This window comes from Mustela erminea, chromosome 7 (assembly GCF_009829155.1).
Source record: "Mustela erminea isolate mMusErm1 chromosome 7, mMusErm1.Pri, whole genome shotgun sequence".
Taxonomy (NCBI): domain Eukaryota; kingdom Metazoa; phylum Chordata; class Mammalia; order Carnivora; family Mustelidae; genus Mustela; species Mustela erminea.
The window spans coordinates 87,037,426-87,063,709 of record NC_045620.1 but is presented as its reverse complement, the minus strand read 5'-3'; the positions used below and the strand labels follow the sequence as shown (position 1 = coordinate 87,063,709).

General features: G+C 40.6%; 1 protein-coding gene across 1 annotated transcript; it reads left to right on the top strand.

Moving 5' to 3' along the window:
- Positions 1 to 7,022: 7,022 nt before the first annotated feature.
- Positions 7,023 to 22,233, top strand: CNRIP1 (cannabinoid receptor interacting protein 1). Its single transcript, XM_032352301.1, has 3 exons — positions 7,023 to 7,550; positions 9,581 to 9,731; positions 21,653 to 22,233. Exons 1-3 carry the CDS (start codon positions 7,372 to 7,374, stop codon positions 21,815 to 21,817), a joined length of 495 nt encoding a protein of 164 aa, XP_032208192.1. The 5' UTR covers positions 7,023 to 7,371; the 3' UTR covers positions 21,818 to 22,233.
- The last annotated feature ends 4,051 nt before the right edge of the window (positions 22,234 to 26,284 follow it).

Genomic DNA, 26,284 nt, shown 5'->3' with positions numbered 1-26,284 from the left:
CCTCTTGCCGAACATTTGAAAGTATAAGTATTATTCAAATAACCTTAGGGAAAAAAATGTCAGCATCCTAACATTGAAGAAAATTTCAAAATATTTGAACAAGTGGGAAAATGGGAAGAGGGGAAAAGATTAAGCAATCTCCATCCTTGTCACTTGCATTAAACAGAGTGAACAAAGGGAGAGGTCATTTTTTAGAAGTGCTCCTATTGGAAGGGAAAATATGGTGCCAGTTTGAGCCCATCACAAAAGAGAGACTCAGTGAATGCCCTGCTCTGGTTTGTTCTGCACTGAACTAAAATTTTTTGTGAAGATAACTGCACTATCTTTTTGTTGGGTATTGTATTGATATCATGCCATGAGCTTTTCAAAGAACGTATTGAAGAAAATGGAAACGAACAATGGCTTGAATATAGTACATGGAAACCTTGTTTGTGAACACAGAAATGATGGCTATGTGAGGTTGTTCAGTGTGAGGATGGAGAGTGGTGGGAAGGGAAGCAGAGAACAAAAATAAAATTGTGACCAATACTTCAGACGTCGGGTAGAAAGTGTACATCTCTAAAAAGAGCATTTGCTCAATGATGAACTTGTATTTCATGGGCTTCATTGTATTATTTGAGAACAAAGAAGAATGTTGGGCCATTTCTTGGTCAAACAATGTATATAATATTCTGTGAACCTAAAAGTAGTTGTATAACCTTCACCTTTTGGAAGGAATCTATAAAACAAAAAATACTGCTCTAAAATACTGTACTCTTGGGGTGCCTGGGTGCCTGGGTTAGATGTCTAACTCCTGATCCTCAGTCAGGCCTTGATCTCAGTGTCATGAGTTCAAGTTCTACACTGGGCTCTGTGCTGGGCATGGATTCTACTTAAAAAATATGTAGTGTGGAAGTTCCTCAAAAAATTAAAAATGAGCTACCCTATGATCCAGCAATTGGACTACTGGGTATTTATCCCAAATATACAGATATAGTGAAAAGAAAGGCCATAAGCACCCCAATGTTCATAGCAGTAATGTCCACAATAGCCAAAATGTGGAAAGAGCCAAGATGCCCTTCAACAGACGAATGGATAAAGAATATGTGGTCCGTATACACAATGGAATATTACTCAGCCATCAGAAAGGATGAATACCCAACTTTTGCATCAGCACAGGTGGGACATAAGGAAATTACACTAAGTGAAATAAGTCAAACAGAGAAAGTCAATTATCATATGGCCTCACTTATTTGTGGAACATAAGGAATAGCATGGAGGACACTAAGAGAAGGGAAAATGAAGGGGGAAAAAAATCAGAGTGGGAGATGAACATGAGCGACTATGGACTCTGGGAAACAAACTGAAGGTTTTAGAAGGGAGGGGGGTGAGGGGCTGGGTGAGCCAGGTGATGGGTATAAAGGAGGGCACAGATTGCTTGGAACACTGGGCGTTACATGCAAACAATGAATCACTGAACACTACATCAAAAACTAATGATGTACTCTTTGGTGACTAACATAACACAATAAAAAATAGGAAAAAAATAAATAAAATATTAGAAATACTCTAAATATCATATTAATTTTGTATTAGATTTTGACTAATTCTATTTTCATTATGAATTAGGGTTATCCATGTCCAATTTCTCCTCTTGCAGTCTGCCATTGCCCCCAGTTTTCCAATTAGTTGTCAGTTGACTATATTATGATTGCTGTAAGACTTCAAAGGAAGTGAGTATTGGTGAGGGCTGGGCTAGTCAGTAACAGCTTTAAGGAGAAGGAAGACTTGACTTGAGTCTTGCTGGGTGGGTTAATTATTAATAATTCTGAACAATTAATTCATTTACTGATTCATTCAACAAATATTAAGCACCTATTATTTGCTGGGCTTAGTTCTAGTTATTAGGAAGAAGGTTGTAAATAGGATAGAATCCCTGCCCTAAAGGTATCTATATGTTGGTGGAGGAAGCAATGTACAAGTAGACAAGTAAATGTATATTTTATCATTCCAGATGCTGACAGATGTTCTGAAAAAAATAATAAAGCAGGGGGACGGAATGGGGGCTAAATTTAGGACTCTCTAATGAGCTAACAATTGATCAGGGGCCTGAATGAAGAGAAAGAACAAGGCATGCAGAGATGTAAAGGAATGTAACATTCCAGGGGTTTGGGGGAGAATAAGAACTTAGGGTTTCACCAGTATAGCATTTGAATTGGGGAAGATAAAAACACCCTGGAGATGGATGTTGGTGATGGTGGCACAATAATGAATGTACTTATGCCACAGAACTCTACACTATTAAAACTGGTTAAAATGGTCAGTTTTATATTATGCATATTTTAACTACAATCATTTTTCTTAAAAGCCTGTATAGAAAAAATAGAAAGCCATCTCTATGAAATCTAGATTTAATTGAATGTTTATCTACATTTGTGAAGAAAAAGTAATGTTGTGCTGGTTGTTCACAGATAACATCCATGGTAGAAATCAACACAAGTTTTATTTGGATGTAAATTCTTATGCTAAATTGGTCTGCAACAAATGCAAGCAAGAACTGATGTGAGGATGACCATCGCTGATGCTCATCGCTGAGCAACTGTGTAAGAACGTAACTGGATTGCTCCGAGAGTCTAGCAGACAAATGGTAGGCTATTGCTCATTGCCATGGCAACAAAATCCTTTGGGCCTAAGACAGAACCTGGGTTTTTCAAAACTGGTCTGGGAGGATAGATTTGCCTTCAAGTCTAGCAAATGAAACCAGGAGAGGAAATCCTAGTAAAATGGACAGTAAACGAGTTGACATCTCTGATGGGAAGTCTATCTGAGGCAGTAATCGTGAATTACTGACACTGATTTTTTTAAAAAAAGAAAGAAAGAGCTCCTGCAGATATTAAACTGTACCTCAATATGGTTTAAGTGAAAAAGAAAGTAGCTAAGAGTACTGGAATTGGATTTTATATGTACATACATGTTTATACACATGCACACACAGTTACGTCTTGTATCATAACACTGATGGGTTTTTGAATTCATCCCAGAGAATGGACAAGTTGTTGCTTGATTCCTCAACCATGTGCACCATTCACTTGGGCTAAATTTATCAAGATTCATAAGAATCTAATAACAGTTGCCCTGTTGGTAGTTGATATTTTAGGATACTACTCTGAAGTTGTAACACTAGAAACCTTAAAAATAAAGGAATATATTTTCAAATAAACAAAAATATCTATTATATATTAAGAATCTATATGTTACTGATATTCTTGTGTGTTTTATATCATCTCACTGGGTTCTATGAGCATCATATATGTTACCATTATCTTTGAACAAATGAAAAACCTGGGGTTCTCAGAAGTTAAGTAGCTTGGCTTGTTCAGGGTCACCAGCTCATGATCAACTGAACTGGGATACAAATACAGATCCATTATACTGCATACCCATATTCTTTGCACATTTGTATCAGTATAGGAAAATTTCCGGTTGCTTTTATATTTATTAATTCTGTTTTAAGAAGTTGCATTTTATCATTCTCAAATTATTATCCCTAATGCATGTTGCCCAGCATTCATAATGCCTCATATTTGAAAAGTAATTTATTTTTCAAATGCTTTCCATCTTATCATTTAATTCTCATAGTGTTAGGAAGGATATATTTTAATTCCCATTTTACACATAATGAAAATTGAAATGCAAAGATTTTAAGTGCTTTGCATAAAGAAACCAATTAGTGGCTGAGCCAGCACTCAAACTGAAGTCATCTTACTTCACATCCAACACTCTTTTTAAAACACAGATGGAAGTTGACTTGAGACTGGGATTGCTGAACAAAAACTGGAGGAAAAAAGTAAAATTTCCCAAAAGACTTTAAAGTACTTTCAAGAGTATCACTCTCTTTCCAGTCCCTATCCACCCAAGTAACCAAAACTACATTTGCTATGTACCTTCCACTTTTTTAAAAGAGGGCTAGTAAAAACATATGCACATTTATATGGTTTTAAAATTTCAGTGTTTTGAAATACCATCACACTATAGATATTATTTGCAATTAGATTTGTTTTCAGTTTACATTACTCCAGATAAATCAGATGGATCCCATTGTTTTTCAAGACATGGGAGAATTTACATATGAACATGTTTAAAACAAGGACAGAAATTCAATTCAATAAATATTTATGGAGCACCTAGTATGTGCCAAGCACTCTTCTGTGCTGGCTGGGATACAGCCATGAATAAAACAAAGTACTTGTCCTCAGGCTGCCGCAGTTTACCACTCTGTAGCCACCCTGCTCTTACCATTAACAGTTTTAGCATATGTGTTTGCCAATACAACATATAATTTATTATATTAACAGTGGCACAAATTCTATAGCATGGGTAGATAAGAATTTATTCAGCCATGTATTTATTGGTTGATTTTCAATTATGTTTTGTTTTGATTTTTATAATCAGTGCTGCAATTAACACCCAAATTACATATATCCAGTGCAATAATCTCTTCATTTTTTTCTGAAGGATTGGTTTTTTTTTTTCTAAGATTTTATTTATTTGACAGAGACAGCGAGAGCAGGAACACAAGCAGGGGGAGTGGGAGAGGGAGAAGCAGGCTTCCTGCCTAACAGGGAGCCTGATGTGGGGCTCGATCCCAGGACCCTGGAATCATGACCTGAGCTGAAGGCAGATGCTTAGTGACTGAGCCACCCAGGCATCCTGAAGGATTGATTTCAAAAGTAGGATTGTTGTCTCAGCACTGTATGTGTGCATATACATATATATACATATATGTATATATGTATACGTACATTCACACACACATATATACATATATGGTTTAATTTTTTTAATTTAGAAGATTTTTATATTTTTAAAAGTAATCTCTACACCCAACTTGAGGCTTGAACTCACAACCCTGAAATCAAGAATTGCATGCTCTACCTGAGCCAGCCGGGTGCCCCATTTATGGCTTAACTTTTACTAATTTATTAATTTATTCAATTACTTCTAATAAAAGTTTGTAGCAATTATATTATTCCACCAGCTCATGACAGTGCTGATTTCTCTACATCTTTACCAATACTGAATTTTAAGACTTTGAAAATTCTGCCAAGCTGATAGACAAAAAATTTTGATACTACTGACTTGGTCTACATTCCTCTGGCTTTTCTACTGGCGATGGCTGAGCATCCTGATATATGTTTATTGACTATTTGTTTTCCCCCCCACTTAACAGTAATAGCTAATATTAGATTCAGGCTCTAGAATGTGCATCATCTCATTTGACTATCACAACAACCTTATCAGAGGGATAGCATCTGCTTTCCTCCATCCCTTTTACAGATGAGAAAACCATTTTGAAGAGGTTATGAAATTTGCCAAGGTCACACAACTGTCAAGGTGATAGAGTGAGGATTTTAACAAGTCTGATGGTAAGGCTTCTGGGCTTTAACTACTACACAAACTGCCTCTGCTGCCAAGGAACATTTTCAAGTCATTCCCTCACATCTTATTCCCCCCCTCTTGGTGAAGTCTGAACAACTTGGATAAACACAAATATTTGATGGGTCCCTTTGCAGAAGACACTATGGTAGACATTACTGAGTGATCTGAAAAAGAGTTCCTGCCGTCAAATCTTATTCAGGAGCCAAAATACATGTTATGTAAGGAATATATGTATCAGGTTGTGTTTTTTTTTTAAAGATTTTATTTATTTATCTGACACACACAGAGAGAGACCACAAGCAGGCAGAGCAGCAGGCAGAGAGTGGTGGGGCAAAGCAAGCTCCCTGCTGAGCAGAGAGCCCAATGCGGGGCTTGATCCCAGGACCCTGAGATCATGACCTGAGCCAAAGGCAGAGACTTAACCCACCGAGCCCCCCCAGGCGTCCCTGAATCAGGTTTTTTAAAGGGATTTTATTTTATTTAATGTTAACGACTATGGTGTGGTGAGCAAATTTGTCAATACAAACAATTACACAAAACTGCAGCCTACAGAATTTAATACTATTCAGAGTAGTGTAGGAAATATTGCAAACAATTCGGAAATGAGAGAAACGTGATGTAATTTGTAGAATAAGGTGGGAAATAAACCACTTTCGAAATGGTCGTATTTCTAAAGAAAAGCAATATTATTAATCTGACTGAATTAAAACTCCCATACAGACCCCTCCCTGCATATCTGTCCTCACTAACCAGCTTCTCCATTCCCCAGGTGTGCTCGCAGGCTCTGGTACTATCCACCTAGCTGGTGCTGAAGCAGGTGTTTACTCTCCGCTTTCTGAAGCCATTCCCCGTAGAGCCCTGATAGCCTTGGTCTCCTCTTGCTTCCAAAATCTCGACCTGTCAACCGACTTCTCCCAACGACACGCTCTAATCACGCTATTATGCAAATCCAAACTCTGCGTGTCGCAAGGGGTGCCCTGCCAATGATCTTGTGACCAGTCCCTCCTCTTGGCCGTTGTCACCAGCTATGCCTTGGACACAAGCCAGTTACCTTTTACAGGGTTAACAGCTCACCTTTCGAGATCTGTGTAAATATACGTGACTCATTACACCGTGTCATTCTTGAGATGCATAATAGAAATACACACCTACGAGAAGGTGCAGTTCCTTGAATATATAGGTAATTTTTTTTTTCTTTTTCTTGCACACATTTCTAAACCAGGGCAGCTTTTAGGTCACGTTGGATGGAATTGCGCCTTTCCTCGGCCATTTCCCTTAAGCTTTGGAAAGACTCATATTTCCTGACATTTAAATCACTGGCTAGAGGTTTCCTGCCCCGTTTCCCATCTCCCTTTCGCCTCTGAGCCTCCTCTTGCCTAGCTGGGGCCCGATTCTCGAGCAATGGTATCCACATCCCTTAGTCGACCAAAGTTGTACCCAGATTCCGAGGTCTCGGTCCTTGGTGAGATGCCGCTTAACCTCAGTACCCCAGTATCTCCTCCCTCCCAATCCTCATCTCCGCCCGCCCCGCGCGGCTCTAGGAGGAGCCTGAATGTCCTCTTCTCCAGCTGGAGGGGATTGTGGTGCGTAAGCAGGATTAACTCTCTCGCCCCCGGCTGCGCGGATCTGTCTGGGGCCTGCGGGCGGGAACGAAACCAGCAGGACGCGGAGGGCGCAGCACGGGGGCGGGGGATGGGGAAGCTCTGGCCCTCGGAGCCGTCTCCCGGGCGCGTTTCCTTGCGGAGTGGGGCGGAAGGCCACGGCCTCCGGAACTGGTCCTCAAAAGCCGGGGCGAACGGCCGCGACGGCGCGGGATCCTAGCTGCAGCCTCCCCTCCGCCACCTCCCTCTCCCGCCCCGCGCTCCCTCTCCGCCCATCGCGCTCCAGCCGCTCGGTCGCAGCCCGCGCAGTCCTCCGCCCCGCGGGGCCGCCGTGCTCGCTCCACGCCCAGCCATGGGGGACCTGCCGGGTGTCGTGCGCCTCTCCATTGCGCTGCGCATCCAGCCCAACGACGGCCCGGTCTTCTTCAAGGTGGACGGTCAGCGCTTCGGCCAGAACCGCACCATCAAGCTGCTCACCGGCTCCTCCTACAAGGTGGAGGTGAAGATTAAGCCCACCACGCTGCAAGTCGAGTGAGTAAGCGCGCGCGCTAGGGCCCCCCGGTCCCACCTTGGGGTCCGCGTGGAGGACCGAGGCCCCCGCGATACCCTGAGTCTCTCCCCGGGCCCTCTGGCCTCGCGTCGTGTCCAGCGGCCCAGGGGTGGGGGGAAGAGGTCAGTTCCCTGTTCCTTTTGGTCCCCTCCTCTGTTTTACGCTTGTCTTTCCCTATTCACGCTTCCTTCCACCCATCTCGGGGAGGGATGTTTAAAACAGCGTCAGGAAGCCAGGGTTGGGGCGGGGTCAGGTGGGGGGCGCGGGGAGGGTTGTTTCTAGTAAATTTTTCATCCCTTCTGCTCAGCCTTTAGCGCACCCACAGGCCACCAGGGTGGTTCACCTACCGCAATCCCAGCCCTCCTCTCCCCTGCCCTGGCGTTTCTGCCAACCGCAAGGCTGAAGGAGGGAGAAGGGCTGAGGAATGAGGTGTAAAGCCGGGCGGGGGGGTATTTATTGGGGCTCCCTGAGGGATGCTTCCTACTCCACCATCCGTCTACCCTTATGTAGCTGGAGACCCTGGGGCTGGAGGAACAGCCACAAGTTAGAGCACAGCCGCCTCTGCTTAGGCCTGGTTTCACCGTTTTCCTTGCCAGGTGTTTTTCATTTTCTCCTGAGTTGTTTGTTCATCCTGGTAATGGTGCCTGGGATTCCCCCCCTTCCCCGCCCGCCCCGCCATCCTTGCAACAAAAGGATGTTTCTTGGTTTATTCGTGGCAGGGATTCCCTCTTCCCTGCTACCACAGTTGGATGCACCCACTGGATTTCTGGCTAGAAAGTCAGTATGGAAGGGTGCTGTAGCTTATAGAGAAGTATCTAGGGATGGGGGCCTTTACCTCTCAGCTTCCACCTAAACATGGTGTGAAGTCTAATGTGGAAGCTGGCTGTGGAGGGGCTTTGGGTCCACCAGATACCTTTTATAGCTGCAGTTTCCATCCATGGGCATTAATTCAATAAACCTGTGTTGGCCGTCTAGGTGTTAGAACCACACTGGGTTTTTTCTGGTGCTCCTGGTCCACCTGCTTGTCACCGACACCCCTCCCCCCAACCCCATGCCAAGGTAGCCTTCACATTTCCCACTGTTCTGTGCAGCCCCATATGATCCCGACTTTTCCTTTCCCTTCTTTCCTGGCAACCTCTTCTCCCAAGTTATCTGTTCTCTATTCCATTTTCTTCAAGGTGGTTCTCTGTTTTGTTTTGTTTTTAACTAATCTAAAATGAATTTGTGTTTATGATAGAACTACTTTTTCTATTTACACTTTTTTATCAAGGGTTTTTCATTGCCCTAACCTAGTAGTTCCTAAGCTTGAGTATCAGAATCCCCTAAAACGCTTATTAAAGCACAGATGCCTGAGCCCCACTCTTGAGTTTCCAGTTTACTATGTCTGGAGTTGGGCTTAAACATTGTTTTCTAATACATGAGCAGGTGATACTGACAGGGCTGGTTTAGGGGCTATCCCTTGAGAATCACTACCTAAGCGCAAAGGAATGATGCTGCTGAGAATTTCTGATTGTGTGGCTGGCTTTGTGTGCCCCAAATCATGGGATCTCTGATTGTTGGAACAGGAAAAAATCATTAGACAACTAATTCAGTCGTTCTCAACCCTACCTACACATTAGAATCACCTAGAGAAACTTAAAATAAATTTACCAGTGCCTGAACCATACCTGACCACATTGAATTCTAAATTCTGGGGTTTGGGATGAAGCTGGGCATAGGTAAGTTTTTCATAATCCCACAGATAAGAAACTATAGAGGAGGACCGATAGAGTCCAACTCAGTCTTGTACAAATATTCTGGATGAAATACTAAGGACAGACCAGAGAGATTAAGTAGTTGGTCTAGGGTCGCATGACTGTTAAGTTGGCAAACTCAAACCAGAAGTTTGTACCCCACCAGAAGTCTCCTTTAGCCAAACTCTGTATGATTCCTGCCTGGGGTTATGGTCCCGACCAGGACAGGGTGCCTAAGTTTATTCCTACTGTATATAGTGAACTCCAGTCCATTGCAGGAACATTTCCATTGGTGGTGTGGTTGTCCCACTGGAGCTGAAGTCTAAAGAGCCTGATGGGGACAGAATTGTTTATACGGGCACATATGACACAGAAGGTGTGGCCCCAACCAAGAGTGGAGAGCGACAACCCATCCAGATCACAATGCCGGTAAGGTCTGCATGGGGGTGTTAGGGCAAATGGAAACCATGGAAAAGAAAATAATCAGTATATCCCTTTAAGAAATGATAGGAAATATTATAAAATTATGAAGTTTTGACTCATAGTTTCGTACTAGAATCTATTTGTCCATAATATTCCAATACAATTCATTAAATCCATGCTTCAATGGTCAGTTTCATAGTAATTTCTTGTAGAGCAAAAAAAATCTTTCTGTGCTTTCTAATCTATTCCATCATCTGTCTATTCTTATACTAATACTGAATTGTTTTCAATGTTTTTATTATGGGTTCATGTATTTTGTAACTGGCCACCTTACTGAACTTGCTTACTCAAATTTTCCATTTAATCTTAAGTTTTTCAAGTTGGCAGTCATATCTACATACAACTATCATTTTCTGAATCTTCTTTCCAGCCTTACTGCATTGGCTAGTGTTTCTAGAATAATGGTGCTCACTAATGGTGGTAAGGTGTATCCTTGTCTTTAGGGTTTCACTGTTAGATACAATATTAGTTTTTTAAATATTTATCATGTTAAAGCATCCTTTTTCTAGCTCACTAGGAGACATTTTTTAAAAAGATTTTATTTGCTTATTTGTTTGAGAGAAAGCGAGCATGTGAGCACGAATGGTGGGGAGGGGCAGAGGGAGAGGGAGAAGCAGACTCCCTGCTGAGCAAGGAGCCCAATGCTGGGCTTAATCCCAGGATCCTGAGATCCTGACCTGAGCCAAAGGCAGACGCTTAACTGACTGAGTCACCCAGGCGCGTTGAGACATTTTTTAAATTGGAAGATGTGCTGAATTTTATCTAATTTCTTTTCCCATGTATGGAAATAATTGACCTATTTTGATACACTAATGTAATAATTCTATAATACACTACCCTTTATTTCCTAAAATAAACCCCACTTAAATGTTTTGCATTTTAAAAAATGTTACTAAATTCAACATGCTCATATTTTATTTAGTATTTTTAGATTTCTCTTCTATTAATTTTTTTATTTGCTCAATTCAACACAAACACATGGGCATTTCTTACCCATCAGGCACAGAAAGAGGATTCATGAACAAAATAGATATTCCTGGCTTTATGGGGCTTCTAATCCAGAGCAGAAAAACAGACTATGTGATTATCCAATAATAAAGTAAATAGTTATTATTATACAAAGTGGACTAAAAAAAAAAAATAGCATGCCCTTGGAGCATATATCACGGGTCTAATTCAAGATTTTGAGGATGGTTTTTTTGAGAAAGAAATAAACAAATGAGCACTGAGAGAAGAGGGAACACTTGAGGAAAGAGGACTACAGAGATCATGGGCTGAGGGAGAGCATAATGTGTTGTAATGGAGCGAAGCCCAGCGTGGGTGGAGCGGAGAGTGAGGCAGAGACTAGCTCAAGATAAAGCCAGAGCGGCATATGTGGATCCACTCCCTGATCTCTGAGGCCCCTTTCAGCTCTAAGGGGTTATAAGGACTACAAATCTACCCTTAAGGGGATGATACTAGTTATGTGATGAAGAAAGTCAGATTCTGAAATACTGTCATTTAGTAACACACCCGTTGGACCGAAGGCCAACAAGTCCCTGCAGGATTCCTTTTGTTTGGGCAAAGATACAAAGAAGAGGGCTGGGAATATATCCTGGCATCTCAAGGGATTTGCATGATTTTTTAAAAAATGTTAAATAGTACAAATTTCAGAAATTTGAAAATTTTTTATTTTTTTTTAAGATTTTGTTTATTTGACAAAAACACAGTGAGAGAGGGAACACAAGTAGGGAGACTAGGAGAGGGAGAAGCAGGCTTCCTGCCGAGCAGGGAGCCTGATGTGGGCCTTGATCCCAGCACCCTGGGATCATGACATGAGCGGAAGGCAGACACTTAACTGACTGAGCCACCCAGGTGCCCCCAGGATTTTGAACAATTTTTATCTTTTTATATATTTTTAAAGATTTTATTTATTTATTTGACTGACAGAGATCACAAGTAGGCAGAGAGGCAAGCAGAGAGAGAGAGGAGGAAGCAGGCTCCCCACTGAGCAGAGAGCCTGATGCGGGGCTCAATCCCAGGACCCTGAGATCATGACCTGAGCAGAAGGCAGAGGCTTAACCCACTGAGCCACCCAGGTGCCCTGAACAATTTTTAAAGCAACAGGAATCTGTCTGTTCATTTTCAGATTCCATTCCACATATATACATTTTATAGTTGCAACCATTTTATTATGTAATTGTCCAACATTCTACATGTTTATTGTTACAGTTTCAATGGCACCATAAGACTCTGTCATGCTGTATTGTATTGATTAGACTGCTCCTCAGATGTTAGATATGTATGCTGTTCTCATCATAAGAAGTGTTATAATGAATTACTCTGTGCCACTACTTCAATAGGAGTAAAATTATTTGGCAAGAGTAACAAAAAAAATTTTTTTAAAGATTGTATTTATTTATTTGTGGCGGGGGAGAGAGAAAGTGAGAGCATGGAGGGAGGGCAGAGGAAGAAGCAGAAGCAGACTCCAGGCTGAGCCTGGAGCCTCATGCAGGGCTCTATCCCGGGACCTGGGATCATGACCTGAGCTGAAGACAGACACTTAACTGACTGAGCCTCCCAGGTGTCCCCAAAAGAAATGAGTTTTATGACTGTTCCCACATATGGCCATTTCGGGTATTTTTTTTTTTAATGTTGTGTATACCATTTTACAATGTTACCAGCAATATAGAAGTCTAGTGGGTTTGCTATAATTATGACATCACTGGGAATTATTTTAAAAAACAAATTTCCTAGTTTACTTTTTACTCTCACTGACAAGAATGAACATCTCAACATTTAATTTTACTTCTGTGTGTGTAAATTGGTTCTTTCATGTTTTGCTAGTATTTCTTTTGAGATTATTTTAAAAAAAAAAGAGAGATTATTTTTTAAAAATCAGAGTTCTGGGAGCGCCTGAGTGGCTCAGTTGGTTCAGCATCCAACTCTTGATTTTGGCTCAGGTCATGATCTGTGGGTCATGGGATTGAGCCCTAGATTTGACTCTGTACTCAGCATCCAAGCATGCTTGAGAGTCTCTCTCCCCCTCTCTCATTGTCTCTCCCCCTACTACACACCAATGCACTCCTTCCCCCTCTATCTCTCTCAAATAAATAAAATCTTAAAAATCAGAGTCCTTGTAAAGATTTTTCTTTAATCTGTCCTATCCATCCTATTTCTCTCAGAGTTGCTTTGCTTATATTTTCCATTGTTTAGAAACATAATCCATTTAAATTTCTCATTTTCCTTTGTGATTTTTTATATTTAAATTTGAGAACATTATTTTTCCAGAGTTGACAGTCTATTTTGATTTTTTCATAATTTTAGATTTTACTTAACTTTCATTGAAAATTGATTTATGCTTACACTTGTACATCATCTTACAAAGGATTTAAGATGGTATTAGCATTTTGAGTTCCAGTAGGAAAGCCTGGTTTCTTAGATAGAATGTGCATATCTAGAAGTTAGTGATGGACAGTTGATTTTTCCAACAATGATCACGTGGCTTTTGATGTGAGCATTGGCCCTGTATTTGTATCTCATCTGTAATAGACTGATTCTAAGGAAAACAATAGAGGTTAGAGAAGGTTTCCTGATTAAGTCAACAGACCTAATGTTAAATACAAATTTCATTCTAGTATTGAAAGGCTCACATAGCCTTGAACCTATTTTATGACTTTTGTCATCCATGTTTCAGGCTTAAGTATTATAAATTAAAGACATAACCACACTTTCAGGTACAATAAGGAAGTCTTGAAATGTCCAAATAATCCAACTTACAGATAGGGGAATCCGGTAAGGGACGTTGAATTAAGGATATACAAGAGCAACTTCTTAGCAGTGTGAAATTACTTAAAAGTATTTTTTTCTGTTTTTAAATATTTGGATAAATAATACTGGAATTATTGGCTATTTGGGGGAAACAGCACTGTTTTTCTTTCCTGATATGATACTCTAAAATATATTTCAGGTGGATCAAGGAGTTAACTCAAAAGTCAACTTTTTAAAAAAAATTGATAAGAAAATAATTAATTTAAACCTAAAAGAAATAGATCTTCAAAGCTAAAAATTGAAAGCTTTGATTACATGCACTGTAAAATTTCTGTCAGACATCATGATGTTAAATTAAATTTCCATTAAGAGAATTTAAATTAGGGGCGCCTGGGTGGCTCAGTGGATTAAGCCGCTGCCTTCAGCTCCGGTCATGATCCCAGGGTCCTGGGATCGAGCCCCGCATTGGGCTCTCTGCTCAGCGGGAAGCCTGCTTCCTCCTCTCTCTCTGCCTGCCTCTCGCCAACTTGTGATCTCTGTCTGTCAAATAAATAAATAAAATAAATCTTTAAAAAAAAAAGAGAATTTAAATTAAAAGGCAAGTAACAATTGGTGAAAACTTTATATGTCATATGCCCAGTCTCCTAGACTACACTGCCTTGATTTTCAGCCACTGCCTGTGTGGACTTGGCTTGTGGCCTGCAGTGAATTTCCATAGCCCTTTACGCGCCCACCGAAGCTGAAGTCAGGAAGTATCCATTGATATCTGACTTAGGCTGATGGCAGTGATCTCTTTACTCAGATATTTCCTGAGGCCCTGGTAGCAGGAATGAATTACCTAGCTCTTAAAGCTCTCAACCCCCATTTCAAACAGCAGTGTTGACTTGTACCTTAATGTAACTGATCCCCCAGTTCAGTCCCTCCAGGGGGAGAATCCAGGTGGAGATTCTGCCTGCATACATCATACCGTTCTTCCCCTTTTGTTGGCCCTCTTCAGTGGGAGACTGGTGGCAGTTAGGAGGAATAAGGTAACGAGCTATGTGAGCTTGTTAGGAGGCTCTGTGTGCAGAGGTAGGTGAGCTGGTGCATGTCCTGCCAAATAGAAAAGTTGTTCCTGTGTGTCAGCTCTGTAGAGCCATTTGTCAAGATCTATAACTTAATATACAAAGAATTCTTAGAAGCTAGTGAGAAAAAAATAACAGTAGGATGTGGGAAATGGGAAAATAAGCAAAAATATATAAATAGGCAATTCACAAAAGAAGAAATACAAATAACCAATAACTGTATTTTTAGATGGCTTAAATTCACTATTGGTTAAAAAAATACAAATAGTGCAATGCCAATTTTCACCTACAAAATTGGTGAAATACTTAAAAATAATCCTGAAACAAATAATACATTATATGTTAATTTAAAAAGAAAGAAAAATAAATCAGTTTCTGTAGGAAAAAAAACAACAACCAGTTGTTCAGTGCTAGTGTATTTCTTTATGAAATACAACAATTTTTATAAATTGATAGTGTATCTTACAAAATTGCTAAATTTGCTTATTTTAGTAGCTTTTTATTATATTGCTTAGTATTTTCTGCAAACAGTTGTTCACCTGTAAATAGAAACAGTTTTACTTTCCCTTTTTCCCCACTCTGGCCTTAAAGTACTGGTTAGGACTTTCAACACAATGCTGAACAGGAATAGTAAGAGCTGATATTCTTGTCTTACTTCCCATCTTATAGGGAAAGAACTCAGTCTTACCATTAAGGGTGATGTTAACTATAGGTTTTTTTATTGATGCCCTTTAATCAGATTGAGGGACTTTCAATTCCTAGTTTGCTGAGAGTTTTTATCATGAACGGATGTTGGACTACCAAATGCTTTGTCTGCAGCCATGGGTATGATGATAATAGCTTTTCTCCTTTATTTTTGTTAATATGGTGAATTAAAAGGATTTCAAAATATTGAACCATCCTTGACTTCCAAGGATAAAACTTTCTTGTTACTGTTGTAAAAGCCTCTTGCTGGATTTCATTTACTAATTCAAACAAATAAAAATTAAAAGCAAATTGTATGCATAAGCCCATGAGGAATTTTTGTCTGCAATTTTCATTTATATGTAATATCCTTGCCAAGTTATGGTGTTAACATTGGCTTCATAAAATAAATTGAGAAGTTTTCCTTCCTCCATTGTGTGAAAGAATTTATGTAGAACTGGTATTTTTCCCTTAAATGTCTGAATTTATCATTGAAGCCATTTGGGCCTATGATTTTTTTTCTGGAAGGATTTTTAACCACAGATATAATTTCCTTAGTACATAGAGGGCAACTGATAGTTTTTGTGTTTTAAGGAATTTGTCTATTTCATTAATTGTATGGGTATAAAGTTCCAATTTAAGGTCTTTGGGATCTATAGCTGTAACATCTCTCTCATTCCTGACATCAGTAATTTGTCCTCTTTTTCTGGCTCAGTTTTTCTAGGGTTTTTTTTTTTTTTATTTTTTTTTAAGTAGGCTCCACACCAAGTGTGGGGCTTAAACTCATGACGCTAACATTAAGAGATGCATGCTCTACTGACTGAACCAAACAGGTGCCCCTGGGGTTTATCAATATTTCAGACCTTTTCAAAAAGCCAGATTTTGGTTTCACTGCATTTTTTTTTTCTTTACATTATTTCTTTTCTAGAGTCTTTCCTTATAGTTTTTTCTTTACTGTGTTTTTCTTTTCTATTTCATTTATTTCTACTCTTTAATATCTTTCTTCTTTACACCAGACTGACTAAAGGGCTGGCAATGCCAGCTGTCGGGGAGGATGGAGAGCGGCTAAAACTCTTGTTGCTGGGAGGAATGTAAAATGATGCAATCACTTAGGAAAAGTTGGACAGTTTCTTACAAAGTTAAGCGTACTTTATAACTCTCAGAACTTTTAGTCCTATCTATTCTATCGATCTAGTTCTAAGAGACATGGAAAACATGTATTTACTGATAAAACATCAAGCAGAACAGGAGTAGGAGAGGCTTGGAATCTGGTAAGAATTCATAGGTCACGCCGCACAAAAAAAAGTCACAGATGCTTATTGTAATGAATGTGTTTACCAGTGAGGTAACATTGTGTTTCTATCGATACAATAAGGTTGTTCTAAGCTCTCAAGTCAATGGATTCCTGAGTGACCTTATTCTTGTGAATTTCCTATGTCTCTAGTGGCATGGTGAGTGGTGAGAGGTATTCTAGTGATTTTAAGCTAACTGGTTGTAAGACCATAGAAGTTATTATTTTTTTAAGATTTTATTTATTTATTTGAACGAGAGAGAGAGCATGACCAGGGCAGAGGGAGAGGCAGCCTCCCCACTGAGCAGGGAGCCTGATGCGGGGCTCGATCCCAGGACTCTGAGATCATGACCTGAGCTGAAGTCAGATGCTTAACCGACTGAGCCACGAGGTACCCCGACCATAGGATTTATTTAAAATAAACTTCTTGGGGCACCTGGGTGGCTCAGTGGGTTAAAGCCTCTGCCTTCGGCTCAGGTCATGGTCCCAGAGTCCTGGGATCAAGCCCCACATCGGGCTCTCTGCTCAGCAGGGAGCCTGCTTCCCCCCTCTCTCTGCCTACTTGTGATCTCTGTCTGTCAAATAAATAAATAAAATCTTTAAAATAAAGTAAACTTTTCAGATTCCTTGTTACAGAAGATGACAGATGAATCTCCTCTCCTTGGAATCTGATGATTCTCTCCTGTATCAGTTGTAAAATAAAAACATCCCAAAGTTTGCAACTTGTACGGACACTATCAAGTAATATGCCCAGGTCTATAGTGGAGTGTCACTTTTAGAATACCATAGACTGGCTGGCTTAAACAATAAACATTAGTTCTTCATAGTGCTGAAGGCTGGAAGTCTAAGACCAAGGTACTAGCAGATTTTGTGTCTGATGAGCACCCTTGTGCAGGTTCAAGCAGCTGCTTTCTTGGCTGTATCCTCACATGAAAAAGCATAGAGATCATCCCTCTCCTATCATCCAAGGGCACTAATCTCATTCATGAGGGCTCCACCCTTATGGCCTAATTTCTTCTGAAAGGCCCCACCCCCAAATACCATCACATTGGAGATGGAGGCTTCAACATGTGAATTTGGGGAGATGCATACATTCAGTGCACAGTAGTGCCCTAAAGCATTCTATATATGGCAATCCATATATGTTCTCATTCAGAGAATAGAGAAAAGCTGTTCATTAACTCTTATTTGCTTCTAAAAGCAGTTCGATATAATGATAATAGTTTCTAGATAAAAATTAGGAAACCTAAGTTCTTGACCTTCTCCTGTCATTGTTCTTGACCTTCTCCTATCATGGCTACATAGTCTAGACCTAGGGCAGTCAGTTAACCTCTCTGAATCTTAGTTCTTTTCTGTACGAAATGGAAAAGCTAAAACTAGTCAAAAGACCAAAGTAGAATGGCATATGTAAGGTATTGTATAAAATAAAGAATGCTATGCAAATGCACAAAATCCTACCTGTGTGTAAATTGCATCACTCAAGGAGCCTGCCTGTGTAAGTTTTCCTTGGAAGGCACAGATGGGTTGGGAGAGAGCGGAGAGCCTGTGTAGTTGCTTCTGTTCTTTAAGAAGAATGTCAGCTTTCAAGATCCCATCTGCTCCTACATCAGAGGAGAAGAAATTCTGAGCTAGGTGGTGAGGCATCCTGGAAATAGAATTCCAGAAGAAAGAACAGGAAGAAAGCTAATGGGAGGTTAGGACAACTAAGGCATGGGAAAATAGATGCATATTTAGCAGTAGTTAACTACAAAATGACCTTGGGCCCAACACTAGTGAAAGAGAAATAAACAAAAACAAAATAGAAGCACCTGAACATTCCATACCTTTAGCTCTGACTGTTGCTGTCAGCAGATTTCTATGCTCGTCTCCTGTGTCAACTGAGAACTGTCGATGTAGGAAAGACATTAGGGTTCCAAGCTGACAGCCAAGAAAGGATTTTTGAGATATCTTTGATGCAAAAAGATGGTTTTTTATTAAAGCACGGGAACAGGACCTGTAAGCAGAAAGAGCTGCACTGTGGTCCTGAGGAGTGACCCATTATATACTTTCAAGTTGGGAGGGGGTGAGGGATAGGGAAGCCTCCAACGTGTTTTGGAAACAACATTTTCAGGATCCTAGTGGTCTGGCTGTTGTTAGGGAAAGGTCACTTATAACTGTTGAGTAAGAAGTCAGCCACAAGACTCTTCAGATGTATATCTCTGGGTGGCTTGGAAGATAACTGCCAACATGTATCTTGGGGAGTAGAGATCAAGGAAGTTTCCTAAGGAATTTTTATATGTTAAAGCAGACTTATAGGATCCTGGGGGACCAGCCTCAGAATGCCTTTTGCCCTTAGCAAAGTATTAACATCCAGGCTACTGATTTCCTAGAGGAATGTCATTCTGCCTGTTTCATGGACTTGTCAGTGGGCTGTGACTAAGTAGGAAATTTAATAATTTTTCTTCTGCCTTTGTTTCCCACATCACTGTGACATTGAGACTTCATTAATTTTAAGGTTACTCAGACACAGTGTCGTGTCTTTGGGTTTTTCTTGCCTGTGGTCTTAATCTTTGTTTTTGCTTTTACAACCAACTTTTATTTATATCTATTTCAAGAAAGATATTCCTGTATATCTTTCAAGATATTCTTGTTTCCCCCACTTCCCTAGCATAGTCTCAAGCTGCTTTCCTCAAAAATTAACTGGTGTATGTAAAATATTTTTAGGAGTCAATGTAATTCAGTTGCACTTAAAATGAGCAGAGCTCTGTGCTGGTCAAATCATGATAATGGCACTAATCACCATCATCATCCCTCTTTAAAAATTTTGGTGATTTATAAAATGCATTTCAATTTATTCTTTCTACCACTACCCTACTGTCAACAAAGTTGGAATCTTTTGATTAGCATATATGTATCCTTGATAGAATTTATAAAATCCCTAGGGTTAGAGGGAAATGTGTGTTAATTTTTTAGGGATGATAAATCCATTTCACCATTGAAAATGTTCTTTATAAAAGTTACATATTTATTGCAGAAAATCCAAGTAGAAAAAATAGGAAAACACTCCATTCCTTTACTTAAAAGCTTTACTGACAATATTTTTTCATTCTCTTTTTTTCTATCCATCTTATTTTATATACTTGAGTTCACACTGTATATAAACTGTCCTAATCCATCTTTTTCTTGTTGACATTGTTCTAAGCATTTTCTGTCAACATGAAGAACCCTAAATTCCTGTGTAATGGCTACATAAATCCATCAAATGGATATGCCACCAATTTTCATTATATTACCCCGAAGGTGATTGATTGCTTCTGGTATTTAGACATTTTCGCCGAGTTAATAGGTGAATAATCACCTCAGTCAAAGTTTGCATTTCTGTAACTACTACTAATATTACATCTGAAGTTTTTTTCAAATGTTAGCCTTTATTTTTCTTTTTCATGTAATCACCACCCCAGTCAAGATGTAAAACATTTCCCCCCCAAAATTTCCCTCTTGCTCATTCATAAACCATTAATCCCTTCCTCCACCCCAGACTGTAAGTAACCATGGAGGCTTCCTGCTTCCTGTCAGCATAGATAGATGGATAGATAGATAAATACACGGATATGTGAATATTATAAATGGAATCATATAGTATATGTATCCTTTAGGGTCTGGATTGTTTTGCTCAGCACATCTTCGAGATCCGTCCTCGTTGCTGCCTGAATCAGCATGTTTCTTTTTTCCTGAGTAAAACGTCGTAACAACAGGCACACTAACACTTGTCGATGACCAAGTGAGTGATGAAACACTGAGTTGATTCCACTTGGAAGCTATAGTGAATAAAGCCACTCCAGGTCTCTAGACTGTTAAGCCATGATTCTCTAGAAAAACATACTTTCTTTTCCTACCTGGGGAAAGAGTTGGGGACTCAAGGTACGTCACCCACTGTTTGGAGTCAGGCACATATCCCAAAGAAAAGCCAAACCCTGTTTGGGGATCAAATTAGCAGGATGAGGCAATGGTGCAGGATATAATTTTGAGAGCATCTTGGAAAGCCATCTGGGAAGCACCTGATCACCCTCCTCCTGCAGCGGCCTCAAGCGTAAGGCTCCTGTTGCTCACTGCCCTGCCTCCCTCCACGTCTTCTGGCTCCTGACAAGTCTAAGAACATTGCCAAGTCAGTCCCTGTCCCCTCCCATGACAGGAGAGGGTCAGAGGAGAAAATAACGACAGGCATCATGATGTTTAATACCAGATCCCCTAAATAGCTCCAGGAGGCAGTGGCAGGGTCAGGCCCCTTGAACAGCTGCCCAAGTGGCCCCTAGGGTATTCTGTGTCCTCTTCTCAGCTACATGGGAGTTGCATGCTTAGGGCTCAGGAGAATTCTGTGCAGTGATCTGCAGGGCTTACCTTCTGGCAGTAGAATGCAAACTTCTTGAGGGCAAGAATCATACCTCATATGAAGTTTTGTGCATGCAAAGCACATAGTACGTACTCAATTATGGCTCTGGACCATGTACAACCAAAGCCTTAGACGTGGACATGGGGTCCTGACTTACAGATGCTCAACAGTATTTTTAAAAGTAGAAGTAGGGTCTTTAACAATCAAATGCTTCTAAGAAAATATTTTTCCCTGGAAGTGAAATTAATGATGGAAGGGCAGTTGTGTCTTGTGCTTAGTGATAATGTGCCTTTGTTATTTTGTATAACAGTCCTTTGAAATAGACACCAAAAGATCCTCCTCAAACACTATTCCCTCTCTTCTCTTCCTAACCCCGCTTCGTGGCAAGCTTTGAAAGTCTGAGATTCAAAGAGTTATTTCCAATAATTAAATCTGGAAAACAGATAAATTTGGGGAGTTATGTTTATTAAAGACAGTATGACAGCAAATGTCACCTGTACAATGGGATTATAGAGAAAAAGGCTTATAGGAAAATAGCTCACATAATAAAGGAAAATAGTTCATTAAAGTTAAAGGCCTAAACTTTGCAGACCAAAAGAGCCTCGACTGTTGACCCTTGATTATGCAGGATCTCTTTCCCTAACATGAATTCTTAGCTATTGTTCATGGCAGAACAAGGTTTTTATGGCGCATGTTTCTCTTCCCTCAGTTCACGGACATTGGGACCTTCGAGACGGTGTGGCAAGTCAAGTTCTACAATTACCACAAGCGAGATCACTGCCAATGGGGAAGCCCCTTCTCTGTCATTGAGTATGAATGCAAGCCCAATGAGACACGCAGCCTCATGTGGGTGAACAAGGAGTCCTTCCTCTGAAGATGGCTCTTTCTGATGTTGCTGGACAATCTCTTCAACAATCTACTTTCAGATAACCCAGCACAAGCCTTCGCCAAGGCACATGACACCATTGCTGTTTCCCTTCGGGTGCTGATGACCTACTGGCCCCGATTACTTTGAAAGTGTAATTCCCTTCTGATGCCATGTCCCTGACATAAGAGATTGTGGTGTACCATCCCCGAGAAGATCCCTTGCTGTGTTCTGTGTTGGTGTTCCTGCATCCAGTTGTTCCTGGTCATGCCGTTGACCGCTTGAGAGGAGCTCAGTGGAATTGGCAGACGTATCCCATTCCTCATAATTCCACTGAATGACTGTGGTGTTTTGTTTCCACATTGAGTGATTCCCCTCCCCACTTTTTTTTCTATTAAATGCTAAATAAAAAATGTAACAACGTGTGTGGGTTCTCTCCCAAGTGTGATATGGTAACATGTAACTTGTGGTGTTGTCCAGCCCCCAAGGCAGGCTTGGTGATAATATAAGACACGCAGCGGTAAGTGGGACTCAGGTGTTGTGCTCGTATAAATGGCTCAGCTTCTTCAGGGAACAACCATGACAATACAAGGGCAAATATTTAAGAAGTATTTATAACACCTTAAAACTCTTTCAAGTAGCTTAAGGTATTATATTGTGGCCTAGTAGAAATGGGAAAAGGCCTGGCTGGGGTCCACTGTTAAACAAGATGACAGAAGTTGTAGGGTTACCTTTTTGGCAAGCTGCCATAACGTTCAAACATGCATATGATGGCACCCCTCCGTTCCCCTTCCCTTGAACTTTGTAAAACTGTGTATGGAACTGTAATGAACTTTTGATATTTCTTAATAAAGGTATTGAAAATCATGCCCTGACTTTTCTTCTTCATATGGGCAATATCTGTCTAGCCGGTGACCTTTGTCTCCAGGCCAGCCCCATTCAGATCTCCTGTTCCATTGAAGGGCACGGAGGCTACACCTGGAGGAGAATCAGCACCCTTCATCATAGATCAGCTTGGACAATTTAGCAGGAGGCCTCCAGCCAGCTCTAACAAGGCTAGCAGAGACTCAGGCCCTTGGTGGACAGTGAAAAAACTGCTTGTCCCTACTTCTTTCGACGCCTCCTCCTGTGATGACCATGCCCATCACCAGTCTATGTAGCTGAGCCGCACAAGGACATGCTATTGTCATGGCAAATGGGCACCGGGATGGAGATCTCCTTGCCTGCCCCCAGGGTCCTGCAAGTTCTGTGGCACAAATCCCTCACTCCATGCAGTTTGAGGATAAATTCTCTATGAAGGAAAAACATTTCCTCTGGAAAAGTAGCATACTACCCTGCAACGGTGTTGTCTTGTTCATTTGGGAAGCACAGATTTATTGTGTCGGGAGAAGTTAGCTGTGGATTTGCTTTTCTGCTTCCTGCAAAGACTTCTTGTAGGCATATACTAGGATAGGGGAGTGTGAGAGAGAGATTACTGAGGAACTGCATTCTCAAGGCGGGCCGCAAACCCTCCGTCCCAGTCGTTTACCTGTAATGAGGCCATATTACCAGCAGGGCACAGCAATGCCTTGGATTTGGGCTCATGGTAAGGAATGTTGAAAGAGAACAGTACCTTTCTCAATTCCTTTGTTTGTCAAAAATAATAGTGTCTATTACAATTGCTGCTAAATATAAGCACGAATCTACTCCTAATGACTATTTTAAAAACCAACATTCAATTATTGCAACAGACATTGACTTAAATTTTCTTCCAGAATATCCAACAGAGAGGCAGGCTTAGTAGATGGTGGGAAAATAGGGAAACTCTATGTTTTAATCTCTCGAAGCATCTAATTAGTAAATATTTTCTGATTAGTAAATATTTTCATTTGTGAAACAACGTCTCCAGCTAGTGACTCGTCTGTTGGAGCTTTCGTATTTGTTTGGAAGGATGGAAGCAATATCACGGCTTCTGCAGTTTTGTTTTTGTTTTTGAGCTAGAGGCTTTAATTTTTGTGTATGGACTGACTCAGAGCAGAGCTGGGGAAATGTGGTGTGGTGTAGTTCCACATGCCTTCCACCCTGGAATCGTGGACAGATGAGCCCTGGTCGAGAAGCTGGAACATCTGAGTCCCACAAACATACTGGTCGAGCCTAAGTGGTCACCGCCTTTGTACGTCTTGGTTTGCTTGAGTTTAAAACAAGGAGTTGGGCTAATAGAATTCTAAAGCCCTTTAAGATGTAAAATTTATACCTCTACTCTATGCTGCTTTTAAAAAGGATAAAAAAAGTGTATTTTCGTTGGGCTGAGAGGTAAGGTTGAATCAAGGGAGATGGAGAGGAGATGGAGCTGAAGTAAACAGGAAATCTTAACAGCTAAGCGGCCACGTTAAGTGATCTCTCTGGCATACGCTGTTCTACTTATGACTGGACTCCAGCCCAGTGTCTCTGGCTACTTCTCACATAGCTCTCCTCCTACTCTAAAATGTGAGTGCTCAGCTATATCAAGCTGCTGAGTTGTAACTTTGCCCCTCAGCCATCTGGAAGGGCTATTTTTATATGAGTTGTAGCCATGTCTCTCTACTTCGAAGCATCAGATGGTTACACAGAAGCTTCAGGAACTAGGCCATCCTTCTAATTGTGATGATGACTAAAAACACTTTTGAACAGGTGGAAGAGTAGAAATGCCTTGAACTTATATTTTGTGACACCTCACTTGTCAAGAGGTCATTTACCCAGCCATCCAGACTGTCTGGATCACAGGGGAGAACAGAAAACATGCCAAAAAATTAAGATCCCTGTCACAGATGTCACAAAGTCTATTCACCAAAGGCTTGGGTCTTCTCTCAAGACCTCATGACTCCTACTTCAGAGACAGTTCTAATATACAGGGTGATCTGATTTCTGACTTTTCAGATATCAGAAGCAGAATAATTGGAGGAAAGAGGGCAGTTGGTAGGAGTAGTTACACGACAATTTTTTTTCCCCCACAGAGAGAGGACAAAGAAAAAAAGCAGATAAAGTACATCAAAAAGCATAATTGATAGGAACATCCCTACAATATGGGGCTACAGTCCTGTGCTGGACCACAGTAGTTTTTGTGGACATCAAATAAAAAATGTTATACACAATCATTACTCTGATCTATATAGATAATCCATTGTCTTCAGAAATGTAGCATCATGACTCTGTTTAAGAGTTCAGATTCTGAAAGAAAAAAAAAAAAAAAAAAAGAAAGAGTTCAGATTCTGCAGCCTAGACGCCTCAAATCAAATCCTGGCTCATCCACATAACAACAGTATGACCTTAGGCAAGTCACTTAATATCTCTTTGCTTCAATTTTCTCATTTAGAAAATGGAGATAATAACAATATTTACCTTATGGCATGGTTATGAGGATTAAATTATGTAATGTTTAGAATGGTGTCTGACACATAACATTATTTTTCTAGTCTAATATCCTTTTTTATTTGAGTATAGTTGACACACAAATGTTACATTAGTTTCAGATGTACAACTCGGTGACCTGGCAATGTATACATTATGCTATGTCCACCACAATGTAGCCAAATCTGTCCTATTACATCGCTATTATAGTATCATTGACTGGCACATAACATTATTCAGTATATTTTGTTTAAAAGACAAAAATGGGGACACCTGGGTGGCTCAGTGGGTTCAAGCCTCTGCCTTCAGCTCAGGTCATGATCCCAGGGTCCTGGGATTGAGCCCCACATCAGGCTGTCTGCTCAGCAGGGAGCCTGCTTCCCCCTCTCTCTCTGCCTGCCTCTCTGCCTACTTGTGATCTCTGTCTGTTAAAAAAAAAAAAAAGACAGAAATGGGGGACAGGCCACCTGGGTGGCTCAGTTGGTTGAACGTCTGCCTTCCGCTTGGGTCATGATCCCAGGGTCCTGGGATCAAGTTCTGCATCGGGTTCATTGTTTAGGGAGGAGACTGCTTCTCCCTCTGCCTGCTGCTCCCCCTCCACCTGACAACTAAATAAATAAAAAATTTTAAAAAACTAAAAATAAAAGAGAGGGCAAGTACATTTTGAAACAAAATTATTAAAAATGTCAATTTTTTTTATTTAAGGGATAAAACTTCTTCTAGCGTATTCCTGACATGGGTGTGGAATAATGGCCAAAGTTTATGCTCTATTTTTGTAAAAAAACAAACAAAGAAGCCCTCCCCCAACATGTATAGACAATATTTTAACTATTTAAAAGTAAATAGCTTGGGGGCGCCCCGGTGGCTCAGTCATTCAGCTCCGGTCATGGTCCCAGTGTCCTGGGATCCAGCCCCACATCGGGCTCCCTGCTGAGTGAGAAGCCTGCTTCTCCCTCTCCCACTCTACCTGCTTGTGTTCCCTCTCTCACTGTGTCTCTCTCTGTCAAACAAATAAATAAAAAATCTAAAAAAAAAAAAGTAAATAGCTTGAAGTAGTGTATTTTAAGATATGCTGGGAAAAGAAATTTTCCACAAACAGACTTCCCTAAA